The 25,433-nt window shown below is 48.8% G+C and overlaps 1 protein-coding gene across 1 annotated transcript in view; it reads right to left on the bottom strand.

The window, feature by feature from the left end:
- Positions 1–1,015: 1,015 nt before the first annotated feature.
- Positions 1,016–25,433, bottom strand: part of GTSE1 (G2 and S-phase expressed 1) — a 38,893-nt gene continuing 14,475 nt past the window's right edge. Inside the window, exons 6-12 of the mRNA XM_064283372.1 lie at positions 25,200–25,326; positions 22,635–23,012; positions 12,641–12,713; positions 10,487–10,723; positions 4,836–5,040; positions 1,983–2,222; positions 1,016–1,447 (exon numbers count right to left, since the gene is read on the bottom strand). Of these exons, the coding sequence (XP_064139442.1) occupies positions 1,364–1,447; positions 1,983–2,222; positions 4,836–5,040; positions 10,487–10,723; positions 12,641–12,713; positions 22,635–23,012; positions 25,200–25,326 (1,344 nt within the window). The 3' untranslated portion in view covers positions 1,016–1,363. The remainder of the gene's footprint in view (positions 1,448–1,982; positions 2,223–4,835; positions 5,041–10,486; positions 10,724–12,640; positions 12,714–22,634; positions 23,013–25,199; positions 25,327–25,433) is intronic.

Here is a 25,433-nt window from a genome sequence, read left to right on the forward strand (position 1 = left end):
GCTTCCAAGTGTTCTGCTTACACTGAAAGGTCACGTACAGGGGCAGCAATGCTGTTTATAACGGACACTTTACTTTCCATATCTCCATTCCACAGGCACCACCGTTCCGAAGGAGATATTACAGTCACATTAACAGCTAGAGGTTAGCAGGTAGCCCTACAGCCTCTCCCCAGCTTTCTAGACAGAGGAGGCACCATGCGGTTGTGAACAAACGTGGCTGTGGGGTCAGAAAGCTGAGTGCTGCCTGTCGCCTTTCTCCTCCCTGGCTGTGACACCCAGGGCGAGCCCCTGGACTTGATTCTGAGAAGTGTTCTCATAAATTAGGGGATTTCAGGTCAACTTCTTTTTTTAAAAAATTTAAATTAAAATGGCTTTAGGCAAGGAGTACACTTTCCAATGGCTAGTAACCTACTGCCGTAGAGTAGACTCTGAGTCTTGGCAACCCCCACCTGTGTCAGAGTAGAACTGGGCTCCACAGGGTTTTCAGTGGCTGTAATCTTAGGGAAGTAGGCCAGGCCTTTCTTCTGTGGCACTGCTGGGCAGATTCAAACCACCCTAGTTACCCCCATTTTCACTGTCCTCTGTCAGGTGGCCTCACCCAGTTGTGTGCCTGCTTAGCCTCTGAAGGCAGCTGAGGTGCCCTCCCCCTCCCCCTGCAGAGCTGCCCTGAGGCAGAGCACAGGACACCCCGATGCTGTTCAGAGAAACCCTTCCCCAGCTCCTGTGTTCCCACTTCCCCTCTGTATCCCCATCTCCCTACAGCAGCATCTTCCAAGGTGAGGTCTGCGGACCATCTGCCTCAGAGCCACCTGCTAAAAGCGCAGGTTCCCAGGCCTGCCCAGCCCCGGGATCGGTATGAGGGGTGGGGCCTGAGGAACTGCACCTAAACCACGCTTTTTGGGCGATTATTATTCTCATTAACTTTTGAAAATCATCTTAACGAATTAAAGCCTAGCTTCTATAAACCTCCAGTACTGATTAGTGATAAAAACCGTTAGCATGCCAGAAAATGAAGAGAAGTTTAATATACTGAAAGTCATTTCAAAATTTATTTTAAATCTGGAATATTTAACTTTTCACACAAACTTAATTTTAAAAAACAGCTACTTGACATTTTACATACAAGAGATTTGAAGACAAAACCCTCAGTGTGTAGCGACTTGGCCCAGTGTAAACAGGGCGAGGAGGGCAGAGAAATGCTGTAGACACGACACAAGTCCCTCACCCACAGCCACCAGGCAAAGTGCACTCACTTGGCTTTTTATTTTTTAAATACAATTTCTCTTAAAATTCATTTCTAAGGGTTGAAAACCACATTGGACGAACTGTTCTGTTAACAGAGTAACGTGGGAAGGTCCTCTGCTCAGAACTTGAGGAGCGGGGACTCCACATTCTCCTTGTCGGCTGCAGGGCTCAGCTGGATGAGAGGGGACTCCAGGTCTATCAGCTAGAAGAGAGGGACAAGGAGGTGAACACAGCATCCGTGCCGGCCTGTCCATCGTACCACCCACTACACCTCCTAGCCATGTCCTCAGAGGACTGTGGCCACCAGGGCACCCTCTCCAGCTGTGGCTTGGTGCCCTTAAACACCTCAGTAAGCCCGGTTCAGGTGTGCTGAAAAGAAATGTTGACCATCACATCTAGGAGGCTGGTAGGAGCAGATGACATGTACTAAGGACCCCAGAGTTCTTTCACACCTGAGTGCTCCCTCATGGTAAGGCACCAGGGAACATGGTGAGGCAGAGATGGGATAAGTCCTGGGAAGAAAGGGGCTCTATAAACCAGGACGGGCCTCCTAGGTGGTAGTCAGTAAACCTCGAGGCATTCAGGCCACCACAGGTGAGCCTGGCACCGAGCCATGTGGCCCTTAAAAGCCTACTGGCCACTCCCAAGCTCACTGTTACATGTCCTGGGTCTAGGAACAAACGGGGAACTGAGACTACCCAAGGCTGAAGTCAGCACAGTCGCCTGGCCCTTCTCACCTGGCCCACGACTTGTAAAGGCTTCAGTACCACATCTTTATTCATGTCTGGAGTGTTTATCATCAGGTCAATCAGAGGTTTACTTTCAGATTCCAAAGCCACAGAGGGTTTCAGTGGAAGCTGGCCTCCATTGGCTTCTGGGGTATTGCAGAAGTCGATGAGTGGGAGGTCAACGAGGGGCCTGCTCTCAGCCTTTGGGGTGATGGTAAGCTGATCCAGTTGGATATCTACAAGAACAGCCTAGATAACACAAGACAGGGACATCAGTCTTGATGAACTCAGAAATTGTAGCATTTTATAGTCAGTCACTGTGGGAAACACAGCCTGGCTCATGTCCCAGGAGAACTAGCACTTTGGAAACCCAAGGGATGAGGCCTTAGTGGCAGGAAGTGCTGACCCGTGGTGGGTGTATGCTAATCCATGGTCCCTCTCTCTGGTCTGTGTCTACCTCCATGTATGCCCCTCCTGCCAACAGCCATCTCTTGAGCACACACTGGCCCCTTGCTCCTACCTTGCTTCCCAGGTCCCTTCCTTTTACCCTTGACTTCTCCTCTGTCAAACACAGGAAAAGAGGTGTTGCTTTTTTCTCCTCTGGAAGCCTGATTTCCTCTCTGACAGCTGGATCCAGAGGCAGGGGATGGTAGGACACGGCACTGCAGAGGCAGCTCTGTGCACTCATGCCACTCGGGTCTCCATGCCCACCTCCCTTAACCCAGGGGACAGACACACCCACCTCCACTAACCTGGGGTAGACACGCCCACCTCAGCTAACAGGGGTGCACACACTCACCTTCACTAACCCAGGGGTGGACAGGCCCACCCCAGCTACCCTGGGGTGGACACGCCCACTCCAGCTAATCCAGGGGTGGACAGTCCCACTCCAGTTAACCCTGGGGTGGACACGACCACTCCAGCTAACCCTGGGGTGGACAGGCCCACTCCAGCTAACCCTGGGGTGGACAGGCCCACTCCAGCTAACCCAGGGGTGGACAGGCCCACTCCAGCTAACCCTGGGGTGGACAGGACCACTCCGGCTAACCCTGGGTAGACACACCCACTCCAGCTAACCCAGGGGTGGACAGGTCCACTCCAGCTAACCCTGGGGTGGACACGCCCACTCCAGCTAACCCTGGGGTGGACACGCCCACTCCAGCTAACCCAGGGGTGGACAGGACCACTGCAGTTAACCCTGGGTAAACACGCCCACTCCAGCTAACCCAGGGGTGGACAGGCCCACTGCAGCTAACCCAGGGGTGGACAGGCCCACTCCAGCTAACCCAGGGGTGGACAGGCCCACTCCAGCTAACCCAGGGGTGGACAGGACCACTGCAGTTAACCCTGGGTAGACACGCCCACTCCAGCTAACCCTGGGGTGGACACGCCCAGTCCAGCTAACCCAGGGGTGGACAGGACCACTCCGGCTAACCCTGGGTAGACACACCCACTCCAGCTAACCCAGGGGTGGACAGGTCCACTCCAGCTAACCCAGGGGTGGACAGGCCCACTCCAGCTAACCCTGGGGTGGACAGGCCCACTCCAGCTAACCCAGGGGTGGACAGGCCCACTCCAGCTAACCCAGGGGTGGACAGGCCCACTCCAGCTAACCCAGGGGTGGACAGGCCCACTCCAGCTAACTCCAGGTAGACACGCCCACTCCAGCTAACCCTGGGGTGGACAGGACCACTCCAGCTAACCCTGGGGTGGACACGCCCACTCCAGCTAACCCTGGGGTGGACACGGCCACTCCAGCTAACCCAGGGGTGGACAGGCCCACTCCAGCTAACCCTGGGGTGGACACGCCCACTCCAGCTAACCCTGGGGTGGACAGGCCCACTCCAGCTAACCCAGGGGTGGACAGGCCCACTCCAGCTAACCCAGGGGTGGACAGGCCCACTCCAACTAACCCAAGGGTGGACATGCCCACTCCAGCTAACCCTGGGGTGGACAGGACCACTCCGGCTAACCCTGGGTAGACACACCCACTCCAGCTAACCCAGGGGTGGACAGGTCCACTCCAGCTAACCCTGGGGTGGACACGCCCACTCCAGCTAACCCTGGGGTGGACACGCCCAGTCCAGCTAACCCAGGGGTGGACAGGACCACTCCGGCTAACCCTGGGTAGACACACCCACTCCAGCTAACCCAGGGGTGGACAGGTCCACTCCAGCTAACCCAGGGGTGGACAGGCCCACTCCAGCTAACCCTGGGGTGGACAGGCCCACTCCAGCTAACCCAGGGGTGGACAGGCCCACTCCAGCTAACCCAGGGGTGGACAGGCCCACTCCAGCTAACCCAGGGGTGGACAGGCCCACTCCAGCTAACTCCAGGTAGACACGCCCACTCCAGCTAACCCTGGGGTGGACAGGACCACTCCAGCTAACCCTGGGGTGGACACGCCCACTCCAGCTAACCCTGGGGTGGACACGGCCACTCCAGCTAACCCAGGGGTGGACAGGCCCACTCCAGCTAACCCTGGGGTGGACACGCCCACTCCAGCTAACCCTGGGGTGGACAGGCCCACTCCAGCTAACCCAGGGGTGGACAGGCCCACTCCAGCTAACCCAGGGGTGGACAGGCCCACTCCAACTAACCCAAGGGTGGACATGCCCACTCCAGCTAACCCAGGGGTGGACAGGCCCACTCCAGCTAACCCTGGGTAGACACGCCCACTCCAGCTAACCCTGGGGTGGACACGCCCACTCCAGCTAACCCAGGGGTGCACAGTGGATATGCCCCGCTGAGGTCACCTGGGAGGACACGCTCACCTCCGCTAACCTGGGGTGCACACACCCGCCTCTGCTAACCAGGGCTGGACAGAAGCAAGCAAGCAAGCGGCGTCTGCTTGTCTTGTACCTCACTCAGGGGTGTGTTTTCAGTTGTCTTTGCTTCAGTCAGAGTTGCTTCTGTAGTGGTATTTTTTGAGAAAGTAAAATCTCTCTTTTCTGGAGAAAAATTAAGTGCCTGGGGTACAGCAGATGGGGAAGAACAGCTTCCGTCCGATGAGGAGTCGGAGGGTCTGGAAGCGACCTTTCTGCTGCTCTGGGTGGCTGGTTCATTTCTGTGGGAGGAAAAGAGAAAAACCATGTATGAGAGCTCTGTGACAGCCAGACATGTCACTGCATACACAGATCAGGTTTGGAGAAGCATCATGGAGTGGAATGAGCCCTGGCTCCACCAGGGATGGCCTTCAGACCTCGAGGGGCTCCCCTTCCTGACCCTGCATTTCCTCTTGCATAAAAGCGGGACTGGATGACTTCTGAGGTTCCTCGGAGCTGCTTCTTCCCGGTTAAAACCAGTGAAGTGAAGGAGAGGAGCATCTCCCGTGCCCGTGAGAAGGGGCAGTGGCCACACCCAGGAGTCCCGCTCCTCAACGGCCACCCCAAACAGTCACTATTTCCCGTCGCTGCCACTACAAAGCCTGCCGTGAGCATCTCTGTATGGAGGAGCCCACATTTCACCTCCATGGGACAGAGATCCATGGTGGGATACATGTGAGTTAATTTTAACAAGTGTTGATAAATGGCTTTCCAAAACACAGGCCCCCAGTCGACAGTCGGCATTTCTACTAGCAATGTCCTGGATCACCCTTCCTGCATACTCCCTGGCTGCTGTGAACACTGACGGTCCATGAAGAGCCCTCTCCTAGTCCCTGGGATCGGGATTTCCCTGCTACTAGTGAACCTGGGTCTCTTCACGTGTTGGTAACCATTGGGACTGACAGTTCTCTGAACTTATTTATCGCCTTTGCCTGTTTTCCTGCTGTTTACATTCAGCCTCCTGTCCACTAACTTCCTTTTTTGTGGTATTAGTCACAGAGCTGACTTTTCTTAATTTCAGTTTTGATTAAGGTCTCCTACCCTGAGACTGTCCACACAGTCCCCTACTTTTTCTCCTCCTTTTTTTTTTTCTTTTTCTACTTAAGTTGCTAATTCATCTGGAAATTTGCTTCTCCATGGTATAAGAAGGGGTCCAATTAAAACCATTTATTAATAATCCATTATCCTCTCCCTGAACCGGGCTACCACGTTTGTCATACTTAAAGTTCTTCTAATCACTAGGAGTTTTTGCAGAGCCTCTGTTCTGCTGCCAGATCTATTTCTCATGCCTGGGCAGACACTGCCCTCCTGAGCTCTGCACCTCCGGCAGCTGATGAGCCACTCCTCCCTTACTGTGCACCCCCACATCTGTTGGCCATTCTCAGGCATGTCTTCCTGATAAACTTCAAAATCATTTTGTCCAATCAGAAAACAGAACTCTGTTGGGGTTATAATTGGGATTATAGTAAATAAATATATTAGATTTGGGAGAACTGCCCTCTCTTATATTAATTCTTCTCATTCAAAACCCTGGCATACCTTTCACTATGTCCAGATCTTATTTTCTATTCTCGGATAAGAGGCAATAGCATTTAAAATCAAGGTACTGAGCCTTCCTTGTTAAAGGTATGCTCAAGTATTACAGCTTTTCTCCCTCCTGTGACTGCAATGTTTCCACTGACAGAAAAAAACGACTGGCGGCTTTCCCATCCTTTCCCATGTTCTCAGAGGTTTCCTGGGAACGCCCACATTTTTTCCAAATGGTTTGCATTATCTGCTATGATTGTTTTTCTCCCTTGGTGTCCTGATACAAATTTCTGGATACAATGGATTGAATTATATCCCCCTAAAAGAAATGTGTAAATACTAACTCCTATACCTATAAATGGAAACCCTGGTGGCATAGTGGTTAAGAGCTATGGCTGCTAGCCAAAGGTCAGCAGTTGAAATCCACCAGGTGCTCCTTGGAAACCCTAGGGGCAGTTCTAATCTGTCCTATAGGGTTGCTGTGAGACGGAATCGACTCGATGACAACAGGTATACCTATAAATACGACCCTGTTTGGAAATAGGGGTTTTCTTCTGTTATGTTAATGAGGTCATCCTGGAATAGGATGGGTCCTAAACCTAGTCACTGCTGAGTGGTGTCTTATGAAAAGAGCAGAACAGACACACAGAGGGAGACCGTTGCCATGAGAGGAACCATCTAGAAGCAAAGAAATGCCAAAAACACCCGGAAGACACCAGGAACCGGAGAGGCCCACCGAAGAAATCGACACCTCTGAGACTCTGGCTTAGACATTCGGATTTCGGATTTCAGAATTTCTGTTCTTTAAAGCCACCCACTCCCATGCATCTGTCAGTTTGTCTCACTTTGGGGGCTTGCATGTTGCTGGAAGCTATGCCACCAGTATTCAAATACCACCAGGATCAGCCATGGTGGACATGTTTCAGCTGAGCTTCCAGGCTAAGACAGACTAGGAAGAAGGAGCCGACACTCTACTTCTGAAAAACATTAGCCAGTGAAAACCTTATGAATAGCAGGGGAACATTGTCTGATACAGTGCTGGAAGATGAGCCCCCCAGGTTGGAAGACACTCAAAAGATGACTGGGGAAGAGCTGCCTCCTCAAAGTAGAGTCAACCTTAATGACATGGATGGAGTAAAGCTTTCGGGGCCTTCATCTGCTGATGTGGCGTGACTCAAAATGAGAAGAAACAGCTGCAAACATCCATTAATAATCAAAATGTGGAACGTGCGAAGTATGAATGTAGGAAAACTGGAAATCATCAGAAATGAAATGGAACGCATAAACATCGATATCCTAGGCATTAGTGAGCTGAAAGGGACTGGTCTTGGCCATTTTGAATCGGACAATCATATAGTCTACCATGCTGGGAATGACAACTTGAGGAGGAATGGTGTTGCATTCATCACCAAAAAGAACATTTCACGATCTATCCTGAAGTACAATGCTGTCAGTGGTAGGATAATATCCATATGCCTACAAGGAAGACCAGTTAATATGACTATTATTCAAATTTATGCACCAACCACTAAGGCCAAAGATGAAGAAACTGAAGATTTTTACCAACTTCTACAGTCTGAAATTGATCAAACATGCAATCAAGATGTATTTATGATTACTGGCAATTGGAATGCGAAAGTTGGAAACAAAGAAGAAGGATCAGTAGTCAGAAAATATGGCCTTGGTGACAGAAATGATGCCGGAGATAGAATGATAGAATTTTGCAAGACCGATGACTTCCTCATTGCAAATACCTTCTTTCACCAACATAAACGGTGACTATACACCATGGACCTCGCCAGATGGAACACACGGGAATCAAACTGACTACATCTGTGGAAAGAGACAATGGAAAAGCTCAATATCATCAGTCAGAACAAGGCCTGGGGGCAACTGTGGAATGGATCATCAATTACTCCCACGCAAGTTCAAGTTGAAACTGAAAAAAATTAGAACAAGTTTACAAAAGCCAAAGTGCAACCTTGAGTATATCCCACCTAAATTTAGAGACCATCTCAAGAATAGACTTGACACGTTGAACACTAGTGGCTGAAGACCAGACGAGTTGTCGACTGATATCAAGGACATCATACATGAAGAAAGCAAGAGGTCATTAAAAAGACAAGAGAGAAAGAAAAGACCTAAATTAATGTCAGAAGAGACTCTAAAACTTCCTCTCGAGCGCTGAGTAGCTAAAGCAAAAGAAAAAATGAAGTAAAAGAGCTAAAAAGAAGATTTCGAAGGGCAGCTCGAGAAGACAAAGTAAAGTATTATGATAACATGTGCAAAGAGCTTGAGATAGAAAACCAGAAGGGAGGAACACACTCAGCATTTCTCAAGCCGAAAGAACTGAAGAAAAAGTTCAAGGCTCAAGTTGCAATACTGAAGGATTCCATGGGGAGAATATTAAACAACACAGGAAGCCTCAAAAGAAGATGGAAGGAATAGAGTCACTATACCAAAAAGAATTGGTCTACGTTCAACCATTTCAAGAGGTAACATATGACGGTACTGAAGGAAGAAGTCCAAGCTGCACTGAAGGCATCGGTGAAAAACAAGGCTCCGAGGGTTGACAGAATACCAACTGAGATGTTCCAACAAACGGATACAGCGCTGGAAGTGCTCACTCTTCTCTGCCAAGAAATTTGGAAGACAGCTACCTGGCCAACCGACTGGAAGAGATCCATATTTATGCCTATTCCCAAAAAAGGTGATCCAACCAAATGTGGAAATTATCAAACAATATCATCAGTACCGTGTGCAAACAAAATTGTGCTGAAGATCATTCAAAAGCGGCTGCAGCAGTGTATCGACAGGAAACTGCCAGAAATTCAAGCTGGATTTAGAAGAGGATGTGGAACCAGAGATATGACTAATGATATCAGATGGATCCTGCCTGAAAGTGGAGAATACCGGAAAAATATTTACCTGTGTTTGCTTGACTGTGCAAAGGCATTCAACTGTGTGGATCATAACAAATTATGGATAACATTGTGAAGAATGGGAACTCCCGAACACTTAATTGGGCTCATGACGAATCTGTATACGGATCAACAGACAGTCCTTTGAAGAGAACAAGGGGATACTGATTGGTTTAAAGTCAGGAAAGGCGTGCGTCAGGGTTGTATCCTTTCACCATACTTATTCAATCTGTATGCTGAGCAAATAATCCAAGAAACTGGACGATATGAAGAAGAACGGGGCATCAGGATTGGAGGAAGACTTAGTAACAACCTGCGTTATGCAGATGACACAACCTTGCTTGCTGAAAGTGAAGAGGAATTGAAGCACTTACTGATGAAGACCAAAGACCACAGCCTTCAGTATGGATTATACCTCAGCATAAAAAAAACAAAAATCCTCACAGCTGGACCAATAAGCAACATCATGATAAACGGAGAAAAGGCTGCGATCTTGTCTATGTTGGCTGAAGTCTCCCTGATGCCATTTGGGGGTGAGGGATCAGCTCAGTGGGCCTCCAGTCAGTCACAGGACAGCCCCGAGTGTGGCTGTCCCATAGGGGATGGGAGGTGGATGCTGTTTGTCCCCAGGGGACAGGCACAGTTCCTCTAGATAAGGCACTGGAAGGGCACCATCCAGTGGAACTTTCTGCGATGATGGAAAAGCTCTGCATCTGTGCCGTCCCACAGGGTGACCACCAGCCACGTGTGGCTACTGAGCACCTGAAATGTGGCTCTTGCCCAGAGGATCTGACCTTGGAATTTTATTGACTTCAGTTAAAATTTAAATAGCCACCCGTGGCTGTGGCCTCCACACTGGGCACTGCAGACCAGAGGACGGTCCCTGCTCCCTGGCATATTCTATTCCTGTAGCTTTGGGAAGTCGGCCCAGTCCCAGAGCCCATCCTAGCCTCCCATCACCCACTCGGACCCACAGAGCTGGGGCCACTCTCTTGTCAGAATCCATAGCTTTCTGGGCTCCCCACACTGGTCTCACCCAGCCTCGGTTTTCTCCACCAGGAACCCCAGGGTCCAAGGCCTTATAAGCCTTGGAGCCTTGAGCCTCAGAAGCTGTCTGGCTCAGGGGAGCAAGACTGAAATTGGAATCGAAAGTGGGAAAAAAAAGATCCAATTTAAGGTCACTATGTTCCCAAGATCCCCCAGCCTTTCCCACAAACTTCCTGGCGCCTTCATCTCTTACTTCACTCCAGATCTCTTCCGGGGCTCAGAAGAAAGTCGCCGAGCAGGCACACACTGGGCAGAAGCCAGAGCCCGTGGCGTGGTCCGTGGTGTCATCAACAGGAGGCCAGAGAGGCGGTGGCTAGCAGGGGTGGGCATGGCCGGTGCACGTTTTATGCTCACGGGGGTTCTCACGCTGGGGAGAAGGCTTTGGGAGGCTGGCCCAGACGAATGTCTGATGGGAGTGCTGTGGACAACCCTGGAGAAGACAAAGACAGAGAGTCTTCAGCAGAGACGATCTAAAAAAAAAAAACCTCATGATTTAGCCAGTGTGCCGCTACAACAGAAGGCCCCATGGTTCAACAGAAGAGGTTCCGGCCAGGAAGGCCTCCAAGGGGCCCCAACATGGGCAGGGGCCAGCTGCTGCCAGCCCCACCAGGAACCCTGGCACGTGCTCCAGGCTCCTGACGGGCAATGCCTTCTCCCTCTCTCCTCACCGGGAACCAAAAGACAATCAACACATCTGATTCACTGTAAGGAAGGGGCCCTGAAAACACCCTTCCCAGCAGATCCACTCAATTTTATGTTACCATAAATGTTTGCATCAGTGAATCCAGGAAGCAGTGGTGTCTGGTGGGTCCTGCAGGCATACCAGCAGGTCTCACTACCCGCTTGGTCACAGCCCAGATCAAGTGTGAGCAAAGCCACACTTCCCCTGGCGAGGAAAGCCAGAGACACTGGCCCTAGTTTCTCACATATCTCTCCTTATGTCCTGGGCAACGGTCGTGGCTTTGACTGCAAATGTATCCTACCTAGCTCCTGGTCTGTTTCGTGGTGGTTGTCGTAGATAAAGGAGAGAGCAAATAAGTCAGGAACATGCTACCAGCACGGAACCCATGCGAGGTCTGGGATGACACACCTGTGGGTCTGTCATCCATCAAGGACAGTCTATATTCTTCAGAGTCTGAACGGCAGACCCCCAGGCATTTTAAGGGCAGTGAGACTATTCCGTATGGTACTGCAACGGCGGGCACAGGACTTCATGACACAATGAGCCCTCATGGAAGCTATGGGCTTAGTTAATAGCAACGTACTGCTATTGGCTCAACTGTTGTAACAAATGTACCATAGGAACGTGAGACGTTCATAATAGGGGGAGCTGTAGGGGCGGAATATTTGAGAACTCTCCTTACTTTCTGCTCAATTTTTTTGTTATGCCTAAAGTTGCTCTAAAAAGATAAAGACTAATAGTTTTTTAAGTCTGAAAACAAACATAACTAATATTAACTGAAAAAGAAAGGGGTGCTATAAAATGAAGCTACCACGGTCTCAGTAACCTAGTGCTGCTATAGCAGAAATACCACACGTGGGTGGCTTTAACAAACAGAAGTTTATTCCCTCACAGTTCAGGTGGCTAGAAGTTCGAAATCAGGGTGCCAGTTCCAAGGGGAGGCTTTCTCTCTCCATCAGCTCTGGCGGAAGGTCCTTGTCATCAATCTTCCCCAGGTCTAAGAGCTTCTCAGCGCAGGGACCCTGGGTCCAAAGGACGTACTCTGCTCCTGGCTCTTCTTGCTTGGTGGTATGAGATCCCTCTCCTCTCTGCTCAATTCTCTTTTACATCTCAAAAGAAATTGACTCAAAGTACAACCTAATCCTGTAGATTGAGTCCTGCCTCATTAACATCATGGAGGTTAGGATTTATGACGCGTAGGATAATCACATCAACTCTTAATATGGAGGACAATCACACAATACTGGGAATCATGGCCTAGACAAATTGACACACATTTTTGGGGGGATACAATTCAATCCATAACAACCTCTTTCTCCAAAGTCCTGGAATCACAGCCTTGCTTCCTTTATTGCCAACTACTGGGAGCTCCACTACAAAGTCCACTGAAAGTAAATAAAAATAGAGTCCTCAAAGTAGTCTCTTGAGGTAGGAGCTGCTGTCTCATTCTATAGCGGGGGAAGGGAGGCACAGAGGGGTAAAGCAGGCCAGGAAGTGGCTGGCTGGCTCTGGTTTTCACTCCTAGCCATGGCCAAGGTCACGTGTGCTCGGCCGGGCAATGGGTCACCGTACACTGGAGGAGGCAGTGTAGGGTCTTAGCAGGAGCTTCAGCCTATTCTTAGCAGCTCTATAAAACGAAATGAAGCAGAGACCGACTCCACTCACCTCCCAGCTGATGTGCACGACTGTGGCCTCTGTGCTCGAAAACGCTGTGGGGTGGCGCTGACCGGGGATTCACCTATGACAGTGAGAGCAAGAGGTGCATTCAGTCAAGTGTGGCTCAGGTGGGAAACCGTTCTGAGATCATCACCAAATGGCCAGGTTTCCCATAAATGCCTCATTTTCCCAACTTCAGCAAAATGCTCTAGAAGGCACAAACAGGTCAGACGAGTCACGAGGGTCAAGCTGCTGGATGCAGAGGTGAGAGAGGGTGCAGGGGCCATGGTGGGAGGGCCGTCAGGGTCTGGCTGAAGGCTACAAAAGAGAATGAGCCTCCCTCCCCACCCTGACCTTCACCCTGGCTGCTCACCCCTATGGGACGGAAGACGCTCCAGTAGAGAAGGCAAGGCTTGGCTTGTAACTAAGTAGGGTCTGTCTGTGAGACAGCTCCCAGAAGCTCTCTAGACAGTTGCCCCCAGAGACTCCATTCTGAAGTAGTTAGGTCCCAGGCCAGCCCAGCAAAGCCATACGCCATCACGATCCGGAACCACAACACTCCCAGGGTAATAACACACCATGGTACAGACGTGCCGTTTTCCGGTTAGCCAAGCACTTGCATGTGTACGATCATCCAATCTTTACAAGGTGACAAAAGGTAGGCTCAGGGGGTTCAGACAAGGCCCCAGACATAACCATGCCACTGTTAACTTCACAACACAGCTCTACATGAGCCAGCTCAACAAAGGCCCTCACAGGTGTGGGAAACATACCCCCTCAGAAACACTCTCACCAGTTCAGAAGCTGTTACGGATTGAATTGTGTCATCCTCAAATGTGTTGAAGTCCTGACCCCTGTGCCTGTGATCCCATTTGGGAATATGGTTTTGGCTTTCTTTGTCATGTTAGTGAGGATGTAACAGGGCAAGGTGGGTCCTAAACCTCATCAGTTCTGAGTTATAAGAACAGCATAGATAGGGACAAGCAAGCACCAACAGGGGGAAGACAGACGCCACACAAAGATTGCTAAGGAACCGAGCAATATTGGGACAACAAAGCTGAGACAAGGATCTCCTCACAGAGTAGACAGATAGCCTGTCCCTAGAGCCGGGGCCCTGAATTCGGACTTTCAGCCTTCTGAACTGTGTGAAATAAATCTCTGTTCTTTAAACCCCCGCTTGTGGTGTTTGTTAGAGAACAAGGAGACTGAGACAGAAGCCGAGGGCGCTGAGGCTGTCCCCAGAGTCCTTAGCCACCAAAGGGGCAAGAGAAGCCTGGCGCTGACACCCTTTTCAGCAGCAAATCCGAGGAAGCCTAGCGGCAGCGAGGGTAAAAACCAGAAACCAGCCCTCCATGGGACCCCTCCTAACTCTGAGGAACTGGCCCTGCCTGCCCCGCCCAATGTCACTGCCCCTCTTCAAAGCAAAATCTTCTCAAAAGAGCTTGCTAAAAATAAAAGGACAGATATTGTATGAGACCACTATTAAAAGAACTCGAAAAATAGTTTAAACAGAGAAGAAGATATCCTTTGATGGCTACGAGAGCGGGGAGGGAGGGAGGGAGAGGGGTATTCACTACTTAGATAGTAGATAAGAACTATTTTAGGTGAAGGGCAAGACAACACACAATACAGGAGAGGTCAGAACAACTGGACTAAACCAAAAGCAAAGAAGTTTCCTGAATAAACTGAACGCTTCAAAGTCCAGCGTAGCAGGGGTGGGGGTTTGGGGACCATGGTTTCAGGGGACATCTAAGTCAATTGGCATAATAAAATCTATTAAGAAAACATTCTGCATCTCACTTTGGAGGGTGGCATCTGGGGTCTTAAATGCTAGCGAGCGGCCATCTAAGATGCATCAATTGGTCTCAACCCACCTGGAGCAAAGGAGAATAAACACCAAAGGTATAAGGTAATTGTGAGCCGAAGAGACAGAAAGGGCCATACATAGCAGAGACTACATCATCCTGAGACCAGAAGAACTAGGTGGTGCCTGGCTACAACCGATGACTGCCCCGATGGAACACAACAGAGAGCCCCTGACGGAGCAGGAGAGCAGTGGGATGCAGACCTCAAGTTCTCGTAAAAAGACTAGACTTAACGGTCTGACTGAGACTAGAAGGAGCCTGGAGGTTATGGTCCTCAGACCTTCTGTTAGCCCAAGACAGGAACCATTCCCAAAGCCAACTCTTCAGACAGGGATTGGACTGGACTATGGGATAGAAAATGATACCGGTAAAGAATGAGCTTCTTGGACCAATTAGACACATGAGACTATGTGGGCAGCTCCTGTCTGGAGAAGAGATGAGAGGACAGACGGGGGTAGAAGTTGGCCGAACAGACACGAAAAAAGAGAGTGGAGGGAAGGAGTGTGTTGTCTCATTAGAGGGAGAGCAACTAGGAGCACATAGCAAGGTGTATACACATTTTTGTATGAGAGACTGTCTTGGTTTGTAAACTTTCACTTAAAGCACGACAAAAATTAAAAAAAAAAAAAAAAAAGAGCTTGCTAATCTCTCCTCTCCTGCTCCATTTCTCATCTCCTTCTCTTTAATTTTGACTTTATCAAAGTAATTCGGGCACAGAGTTAAAAAAAAAAAAAAAAAAGGCATAAAATCTTATGAGACAAAACAGTCTCAGCCACACTCCATCCCCACATCCAACTCATTTTGTTGTTCCCTGCGGCATTTACCTTCATATTTCTCAACTACACGCTTCCATCGCTATTTCTTTCTTCTTCTTTAAATAATATCTTATTGCATTTTTGGTGAAAGCAAATTAGGCTTCCATTTGACAATTTTTGTACAAGTTGTTCAGCGACAGGCATTCTCTTTCACAGTGTGTCAATGTTCTCTCGAACTGTGTTTTGGCTGTTCTGTTCCTAGTGCTCCAGTTTCACTGCCCCCTTAGCTTCTCACCTTTGCTTTACGGTAATCGTTGACCTTCTGGTGTACATTGCTATTTCATGTCTCAAACATTCTAGATGTCATGAGAGAGAAGAGCCTTGCTCCTTCACATGCCTTCCCGGTACAGTTAACCTGGCCCTCAGTGCCTCCATCATGACTGCAAATGTCACGCACAGCAGAACCTAAGGATGTACAATGACCACGTGGCCTTTCCTGTGCTCCCATCCATCCCCCACCTCGAGTTCTTAATAGTTGCCTAGTTTTGCTTTCTGGTGTTTGGACCTGTGACATAATTGTCCCATAACCTCCGTCAGTCTCTGGAAGCATTTTCCATGTGGTCGCACCTCTCAGGTCACCAAGTCCACATTTTTCATAGAGATCTCTTTTCGAAACCTGATGCGGCTATTCTTGGGCCAAGCTGCTCAGGTGTCCTGGGAGGTCCCTTCACTCTCACCCCAGGAATTCTCAGCATTCTCCTGTGCTGGTTTTCCTCTTTCATGGTTCCCAGTTCTTCCTCTTACTGTTTTATCCCTCATCTTACCAAATCCTCCAGTCGTTTTCAAAGGTTATGTGGGAGGATAATTGTTTTTTATGAGATTTGCATGTATTATCTTTTTTATACCCTCACAATTGACCAAAGGTTAGTTTGAGTAGAAAATTCTAGGTTGCAAAATCGTTTCCTCCCAAAATGTTGAAGGTGTTATTCCACTGCAGCTTCCGCGACTGTCAAGGCCAAGTCCAAAGTCGTTCTGAGTCTCAATCCTTTGTGTGATACCCCCCTCTCTACCCCCCAGAAGCTTTTAGGATTTTATCTCTAGCGCTCTGAAATTTCAGAGGAATGTACCAGTAAAATTTGACGGACCCTTCCAGTCCATGGCCTTGTGACTTTCAGCTCTGGAAAGTGTTCTTGCATCATTTCTTTGATTACTTCTTCCCCTCCGTTTCCTCTGTGTTAACTTTCTGCAACTCACACATACTGGACAGTGTAAAAACCTTGCCTCTATTTTCTTTACTATTGTCCATCTCTGATTCTTTTTGTATCGTTTTCTGGGGAATTTTTCCAACTGTACCTGCTATTATAACTTTACTACTACAGGTTTTAATTCCAAAGAGCTCTTTTTTATAGTCTCCTGTTCTTACTCCAAGCAGCAGTATCTTCTCATCCCTGATATTAATTGTAGACTTTCTTTGTGTTCTCTTCCGATCTCTGCATTGTCTGATTTCTCTGGGTTCCTGCTTTTGGTTTGTGTTCACTTGTCTTTCATGCTGAACCCTCTTCTTGAGTGTCTGGTAATTCTTGGCTTTCCATTCATATCACAATCAGACACCAAGAAGCTACTGAAGCTCTCCATGTACCGGTGGGGCTTGGTGACTGACAGGCTTCGCAAGACTGAGCAGCAGGCTGGCTTTTTCATGGGGAGGTCCCCAAATGGCAGTATCTAGAGGTCTTTCCTTTGGGGTCAGCCAGTTTCTCCTGCCTGCCAGGTCTCCCTGCATCAGTCCCACCAGTGTCCTCCTCTGCAAACAGCCAGGGCTCACCTTCCTCTACACCTCCACGTGCCTCCCCTGTCGTGGACTACGGGGGCCTCACTGTAGTAGTTGAAGGTCCCAGTTCAGAGATGCATTTTCACATCTTATTCTTGCTGTTTATGGGTCACCAAGTCCCCACTAAAGAGCCCTGGTGGCACAACAGTTAACCACTCAGCTGGTAACCAAAAGGTTAGTAGTTTGAAAGCATCCAGCAGTTCTGTAGGAGAAAAGACCTGGCGATCTGCTCCGATAAAGATTACAGCCTAGAAAACCCTATGGGGCAGTTCTATTCTGCCACATGGAGTTGCTGTGAATTGGGATCAACTCAGCGCCACACAACGAGTCCCAACTTCTGGGACAAGGGAGCAAAAAGGTCTTTGCTATCTTAAAACTGGAAGGCCCTCCTCCTCATACTCTACTAGGCTGCAGTGAAGTAGCTTTTTGTTAAAGCCACCAGCAATTTCCAGGTCGCCAAATACAATGGCCACTTCTCTATTCTCGTCTTACTCAGCAACACTTGACAGCTGCCCCCTTGTTCTTTCCTCCTGCTCTTGATTCCGTTCTCCCTCTCTGCTCCTCGTCCTCTGGCCCAGGTCTGAATGTTAAAACAGCTCAGGGCTCAGCCCTGGGTCATCTTTTATAACTCAGCTCGCTCCCTAGTAGAACTTGCCCAGTCTTACAGATTTAAAAACTCCTGTCTCCCTGGACAGTACAGATTCACAATAAATAACACTATTTGTCACTGAATAGTTTAAAAAATAATGCAACTTGTCTCTGGGATAGTTTCTTTAAGGGGATATGTGTATAAAAGGCTTCATTACAGGGCCATGTGAGCATCATCCCCGTGCTCCGCGAGTTCTCAGACTCACCTCCGCTGATGATGGCCAGTGTCTCAGCTACACAGCACACAGCCCGGCTCCCAGCCAGAGCACGAGTGCTGCCTGTTATCTCAGAGTGCTGTGCTCGGTGACAGTCTGCTTTACTCCCCCCCCCACCTCATTCAGCTGACACTGAGTCTGTGGGGACATTTCGACACATGATGCACGATAAAAGGTGTGCAAGAGGAGGTCCGTCACTGATGTTGCGAAGAAAGAAGAAAGAGCCTGCAAATTTTAAAATGCAAACTGTAGAAGTACCTGAGGAGCCAGCAAGAACTCAGTCCAGGAAACAAGAGAGTAAAAGTCAGCAGGCGATTATGGATTGGTAGAAGTCCTTTGGCATCAAGCAGTTTGGCAGCCAGGAAGGACTAAGCAATGACTGTACGAATGTAGCTGGAAGAAAAACAGCCGGAGACAAGTCACAGCTATAAGCACAGGAAGGAAAGGAAGCAAACACTACTGAACGTACCTCCAGGTGACCTATGGGTGAGGCGCTTCCGGAAAATTCAACCAGGGAGGGTCCCTGTTTCTAGAAACACACTCACGGCAACCTTGTGAGTCACAGAAGGAAGTTTTGCCTGGTCCTGTACCATCTCCATGGTTACTGGCATATTTGAGCCCGCCCGCTGTTGCGGCTACTGTATCAGTCCATTTCGTGGCGGGTTTCCCTCATTTTCACTGACCCTCTGCTTTACCAAACATGACATCCTTTTCTAGTGACTAGTCTTGCCTGATGACATGTCCAAAGTAAGTGAGTCCAAGTCTCACCATCCTTGCTTCTAAGGGGCATTCTGGTTGTATTTCTTCGAAGACTGATTCGCTGGCACTTCAGACTCCACATGTCCAAACTGGAGCTCTAGACTTCCCCTCCCCAACTGCTCTTCCTCCTGCCCTCCCATCACAGTGAACAGCGGCACCAGGTGTCCAGCCCTCCCATCACAGTGAACAGCGGCACCAGGTGTCCAGCCCTCCCATCACAGTGAACAGCGGCACCAGGTGTCCAGCCCTCCCATCACAGTGAACAGCGGCACCAGGTGCTCAAGCCAAGTCCTCAGAGACACTTGATGGCCTCTCCACATGCCCACACTGCCTCCTACTCCTACTCTGCCAGACATCACCCAGCCTAGAGCCCTTTGACCACCACCACCCAATCACTGGTCTGGATCACTCAAGGCCCCCGCACTCCTCTGCCCGCTTCCACCCTTATGCACGACAGCCCATTTTTACTCAGCGGGGTGATCTCCTGAAGGTCATATTGCTGCCCTGCTTAAAACCCTCTCTGGTACTTCCAACCGCACTCAAACCGCATTCTATGGTCCCAGGACACTACGTGATCTGGCCTCTGGCCACCTCTTCTTTTCGTGTCTTTTTATTCTTCCCCTCATTCACTAGCCTGGCTGAGACTGCTAGTTTTTATTCAATATCCATTCTCCTCTTCTTCCCAGTAAGATTCTGGCTGGGCACAGAATAAAGACAACATGTCCAGTAGTTGTTCCTGACTTGGCTTTGTGGAGTCTTGCCCTACGCGTGTGCTGCATAGTATTCGGCTCAGGACGTAAGGCTCCCTCTTAGGTTCCTAATACTCTGCCCCTCAAATTCCAGCTAATTTAGCTGATTCTAGCTGTTGTCTCATCAAATCCATGAGACTGTGGGCTCTGACTGTTACCCTCCCTTGCAGTTAGGTACGGTCATGTGACTAAGTCCTGGTCAATGGAAGTGACATGTCCAACCTGCGGTACGCGTGTTTGAGAGGTAGGGGTTTGCTCGTCTTTATATAGTCCACCCTCCTGCCTGTAGGTGTGAGGGCTGGAGCTGGTGCAGTCATTCTACACCATGAGGAATGGAAGCTAATCATGGCAAAACAAGGAGCCTGGATCCCTGACAGCGAGGAGTGCCACGCCAGTTCTGGAATGTTTACCTAGATTTTCATGTGAAAGGGAAGCAAACATCTATCTTGACTACAGCTGATGTTATTTTGGACTTGTAGCAAAACCTAATCCAAACTACTATAACTACACTCTAGGCTTTATTCTGTTCCCAGAACTTGTCAAACATCTTTCTGCCTCAGGACCTTTGCACTTGCCATTTCCTCTGCCTGGAATGATCTCCCTCTGGCTTTTCTAATGGCCACCTCCTTCTCCTGGGTCAGATCAGCTCAATGTCGCTTCCTGAGAGGACCCTTCACTGGTCGCCTTATCTGAAGGTGAAGTAGCGAAAATGCATTTTCTTCAGTGTTTTAATATTAGGGAGAATATATTTTCTCATTTGTTTTAGTATAGCTGTATAAGCTGTGATTAATCTCTAGTCATTGGAAAATGGTGCAGGGTCTGTTCAAAATACAGCTGAGCAGCCTGTTCCACTCTTAAAACATAACAAACACCCTAATACCTTACAACAGGTTTTCCCCTATTCAAAATAGGTGATTGAGAGCTTGACATGTCTAACACCATAATGATGCTCTAAGTAATCTCTAAACTTTTTTTTTTTACCGCACCAGCTGCAGCGGTCTCTTCCAAAGGGGTGCGGAGCTCTCTCAGCCCCTGTGGCCTTGGACTTTTTTCTTCTTTTTTTGTTCTCTTGACAAACAGCCTTCAACCTGCAAACTGCCAGGAAGGCTCTCTGGCATTTTTAATCTGCAACTTTCTTTCTCCCTATCTCAGCCACAGCGGACTTGGCAAAACAGTTCCACTAGCCGAGAGATTCTTATGTGAGTTTTTCAGCCTGTTACAAATATACTGATTAGAGTCTGGATACCTGACATGCATATCTTTACTTTAATAGAGTTTTTTGTAGTTGTTTTGTGACGTAGAAGACCATCTGTGGACTATGTGCGCAAAACGTTAGGTAACCCTGATCTTCCCCATATAAAACCCTCCCATCAGCCCTTTGGGGTAGGCAGAATTTGGGAGAAATTTAACCCCCTCCGTCTCTTGAATACTGGTATTCAATAAAGCCTTCTTACTGCTTACCTCCTCCTGTCTCAGTATTGGCTTTGCGGCAGGTGGCTTGAACCCACGATTTGCAGTAACAAAGGGGCCACTCTGTTTAAATTCCTCCCCAACATATACCAGTCATTATGATATCATTCTCTTTTATTTGTTTTATTATACTTATTTGATAACATTTCTTGTCTTTTACCATTAAGACGTAAATTCCACGACAGCAGGGATCTATCTTATCGTTACAGCTTTTGTACCTGAAAGAGTGCCTAGCACACAGAAGACACTCAATAGGATGGCTTGTTCTTACACGAGGATTTGAGGAGTTAAGGGATACTTGTAGTGGCCACCAATGCTGATAACCTCCAAATACCCAACCACCTGGAAGCATGTGTATTTCATAGAGGAGGCCAGAACAGTCCTCACTGTAAATGTGCTCTGCATCACTACGTCACACAAATTTGTGAGATTAAGTCATTCAGCCTTTGCTGAACACCCACCTGCCACCTGCCAGACACCAAGACGGTGCAGGCAGGGAGAACCAAGCAGAGCATGGCAATCTCATGGATTTGAGACTGCCATTAGCTGGGATTTGAGGGGCAAAGTATTAGAAATCTAAGCGGTATCTCTTGAATCCTGGGCTGAATGCTAAGCAGCACACTTGTAGGGCAATACTCCATAAAGCCAGCAAGAACAACTACTGGGGAACAACTCCCCGAGCTCACAGGGCTGGGAAACATTTGCATTCTGGCAGCCAGAGTGGGGAAACCTCGCTGAACACACAGAAAAGCCAGGCATTAGTAGGAGGACTAAACTACCCCAAGAGTAAAACCTATGGTAGATCCACCCCCGCAAAGCTTCCACTATCATTACGTTCAAGGATTAAAAGAAAAACATAAATACCACGAGAAGAAAAATGGAGAAACTATGTCAGAAATAAACAATTAACTGGATGGGCTTAACTGCAGATTAGGCGTACTGCGATAGAAAATACACGTGAACTTAAGATACGGCAGCAGAAACTATCCAAACTGAAACACGAGAAAAAAGCCTGGGGAAAAAAAGCACAGACCTCGATGACTTATGAGACAACACGAAGAGGCCTAACAGATGTTCATTAGAGTCCCAGGAAAGAGAGGGAGAGTAGGAAAAAATACGTGAGGCAATAATGGCCAAAACCTCCAGGTTTGGTTAAAAATGCCAATCTACAGATTCTAGAGAAGGACATAATGCTCGGCAGAGGGTCAGAGAAAAGAGGAAGACCCTCAACGAGATGGATTGATGCAGTGGCTGCAACGATGGGCTCAAACATAACAATCATGAGGATGGCACAGGACCGGGCAGTGTTTCCTTCTGTTGTACACGGGGTCACTATGAATTGGAACCGACCCAACAGCACCTGACAACAACAGATCAAAAAACTCAAGAAACCCCAAGCAGGATAGAACAAAGAAAGCTACATCCAATTGCTGAAATAATTAAATTGCTGAAAACCACAATAAAGAGAAAATCTTAAAAGCCACCAGAGAAAAATAACATGTAACATACAGGGGAATGAACAGAACACAAGAAGGTCCACAGACTTCTCATCTAAAACAAGGCAAGCTAGAAGACAGTGGAACGTCTTTTAAAGTGCTATGAGATAAAATGAAAGCGAAGAACCCGCCATCACCAAAACTAGGAATTTTTTTAAAACTCTAAGTAGAATTTCTTCAGTGTTTTTAAAACAGATTAAAATTAATCTATTACTTACCAATAGAAAACTTAGGAATTTTAAATTGATTTGTAGGGGTAGGCATAATCTTTGTCTTGGAACTTAGACAGGAATCTCGCCTTCTTGTACTCCCGGTTGTATTCAATTGAGAAGATCTTGGCAAACTGAACGTGGAGTCCAGCTTCAGGCCTGCATTTTCTGGAGTCCGTGGTTGCATGAAGGAAGCTGTGCTGGGCCCCTCAGGCTGCTCTGCCATGAACTCGGCAACGTCCGCCAACTGTGTTTGCTTGCAGGATGCATCTGCAGGACCTGACCGCCAAGACTGCTGCTGGGTGGGGGGTCCCAGTCTGCTCAGACTCCTGTTGGACACAGCCCGGGAACCGTTGGCAGGAACACCTACTAGGTCACCTGATTTAGCTGCAAGAGGAGACACACAAAATCCAGCAACCACTCGAGTTTACATTATTTTTAAATTAGGAAGCTATTTAACTAATACAAGGTACACTATCTTTACACATCTACCTTAAAATGTTTGCAAAGGAAGAAAATCATTTTTCTCTCACGATGACATCCATACAAGAGAAACATGCAACACGTGAACCACAGTCCATGTCGGTCAAGAAACTGTCCGATACCAGACAGCGCATATTGCTGGTGGCTAAACTCGGTGTTTTCAAAGGTACTAATTGTATCCACAATTGCCAAGATGGATAATACCCAACCAAACCTGTTGCTGTCGAGTCGAATCCGACTCACAGGATCCTAAAGGACAGAGTAGAATTACCCCATAGGATTTCCAAGGAGTACCTGGTGGATTCAAACTGCTGACCTTTTGGTTAGCAGTTGTAGCTCTTAACCACTATGCCACCAGGGTTTCCAAGATAGATAATAGTATATATGAATCAAGCTCTATCTCTTCATTGATGGTACTGATGGCAGAAACCTACCCTAGTAGGACAGATGGAAGTGGGCAGTCTAGTCACCGAGCCCCTCACGCCTCATCCAGACAGAGAGGCGGGGAGGAGAACATGGAGAGAAGACAATCGTTACTGGTCAGTTCCTTTAAATTATGGGAAGTAAGCTGGGTTATGTGAATCATGAACACTACTTAAAATAGAATAGCAGGTAAACTAAGATGAAGAATACTCAGCTACCAATACAACAGGCGTCCCTGGCACAAAGGGTTAAGTGCTGACGGGTGGTGGTTCGGACCCAGTCAGAGGCACCTTGGAAGAAAGGCCTGGCAGTCTGCTTCCAAAAGGTCACAGCCATGAAAACCCTATGGAGCACAGTTCTACTCTGACACTCACGGGGTCTCCGTGAGTCAGAATCAACGCAACAGCATCTGGTACACCGGTAGACCAGTACACCGGGTGCACAGGCAATCTGGTAAAAGATTCTTAAAGAGAAAAACCGCCATAGCTTATATTCACAGAGTGCGGAGCAGGTTTACAACGTCTCCCCCCACATACTATCTGGGCCTTGTGACTCCACTAAGCACAGTACAGAAATACGCATTCTCCAGGAGCCCCGTCCCACCTCCACCTTTACCAGAGGTGGGACTGCAGGAACAGGGAACAGAAAGGGGGCTGACACACCGCATCAACACAGGGGGCCACATCTGACAGCCACCGTCACTGTGAGAGCTGCCATCCACTGAACACGGGCCTCGGGCCGAGAACAGGCCAGGCCCACTCGCCACACCGGATGTGTACTCCTCAGCCACGCTGCGCGCCAGGCATCAGCGCCCCAATTGTAAAGATGAGGAAACAAACTCAAGTCCTCTCAGCTGCTGAGTGGCAGGGTTGGGATTCCAGATGCCATCAGCCGGACCCCAGAGCGCATGCTTCTCACGCGTTGTGAGCAGAACGCCCATCGTGCCGCAGCGAGCGCCAGTCAGAGGCCACGCAGCAAACAAACTTCAAGAGGCCTTCCTGGGAACTTGAGGGCCTTTCCCTCAGCCTACCAGAGTTTCTCCCCTTTACCACTAGATGGCACCTTGGTCTGCTTAGTGAAATTAAAACGGAGCCTGAATTTAAACAGGTTTCTGGCACAGTGGTTGAAGTGCTCAGCTGCCAACCAAAAGGTCAGTGGTTCAAACCCAGCAGCCACTCCACAGGAGAAAGACATGACAGTCTGCTTCTGTTAAAATTCACAGCCTTGGAAACCCTGTGGGGCATTTCTCTGTCCTATGGGTTGATGGGGTTGCCATGAGTCCAAATCCACTCGACAGCAAGGGGGTTTTGGGAGTGGGAATCGAAATAACTGTCCTGAGTTCCAGGGGCCATATGCCCAAAATGATGTGAAACGGCCCTATTTTAACAATTGGTTCCTGACTACTCTTGCATCGAGGCTGCTCTGTGTGTCTGAGCGTCTCAGGTGCTAGGCACCCGCACACAGCAATGTGTGTATTGCTCTAAAGGGAAACCATCCGTGTGGGTGGGCCTCTCCTCACAGAGGGGCACGTTTGGGCAGACGGGGCCCTGACAGTCTCTTCCTGCCCCGGCCTCCAGCCCAGTCACAGCCCAGAGAGCCTCGGTGGTTCTGTAACACTGTCTTCGAGGGGCGGCCGTTCAAGGCCCCCATGAGCGTGGCCGGCCTCACCTTCACCTCCTGCTGGGGAAGTGCCCACACCAGAAGCTGCACCGGAAACAGACCCCGAGGACGAGCTCTTCCTTGCAAGACTGCTAGTGCGACCAGGGGGTTTTAACAGGGTCCTCTTTAGCCCCAACTGAAACGAAATGTTAAAAAACATAATACTCAAAAATTCCATTATCTACCCACTACCTGGAAACCTTGGTGGAGCAGTGGTTAAGCGCTATGGCTGCTAACCAAAAG

This window comes from Loxodonta africana, chromosome 4 (genome assembly GCF_030014295.1).
Source record: "Loxodonta africana isolate mLoxAfr1 chromosome 4, mLoxAfr1.hap2, whole genome shotgun sequence".
Classification (NCBI taxonomy): Eukaryota; Metazoa; Chordata; class Mammalia; order Proboscidea; family Elephantidae; genus Loxodonta; species Loxodonta africana.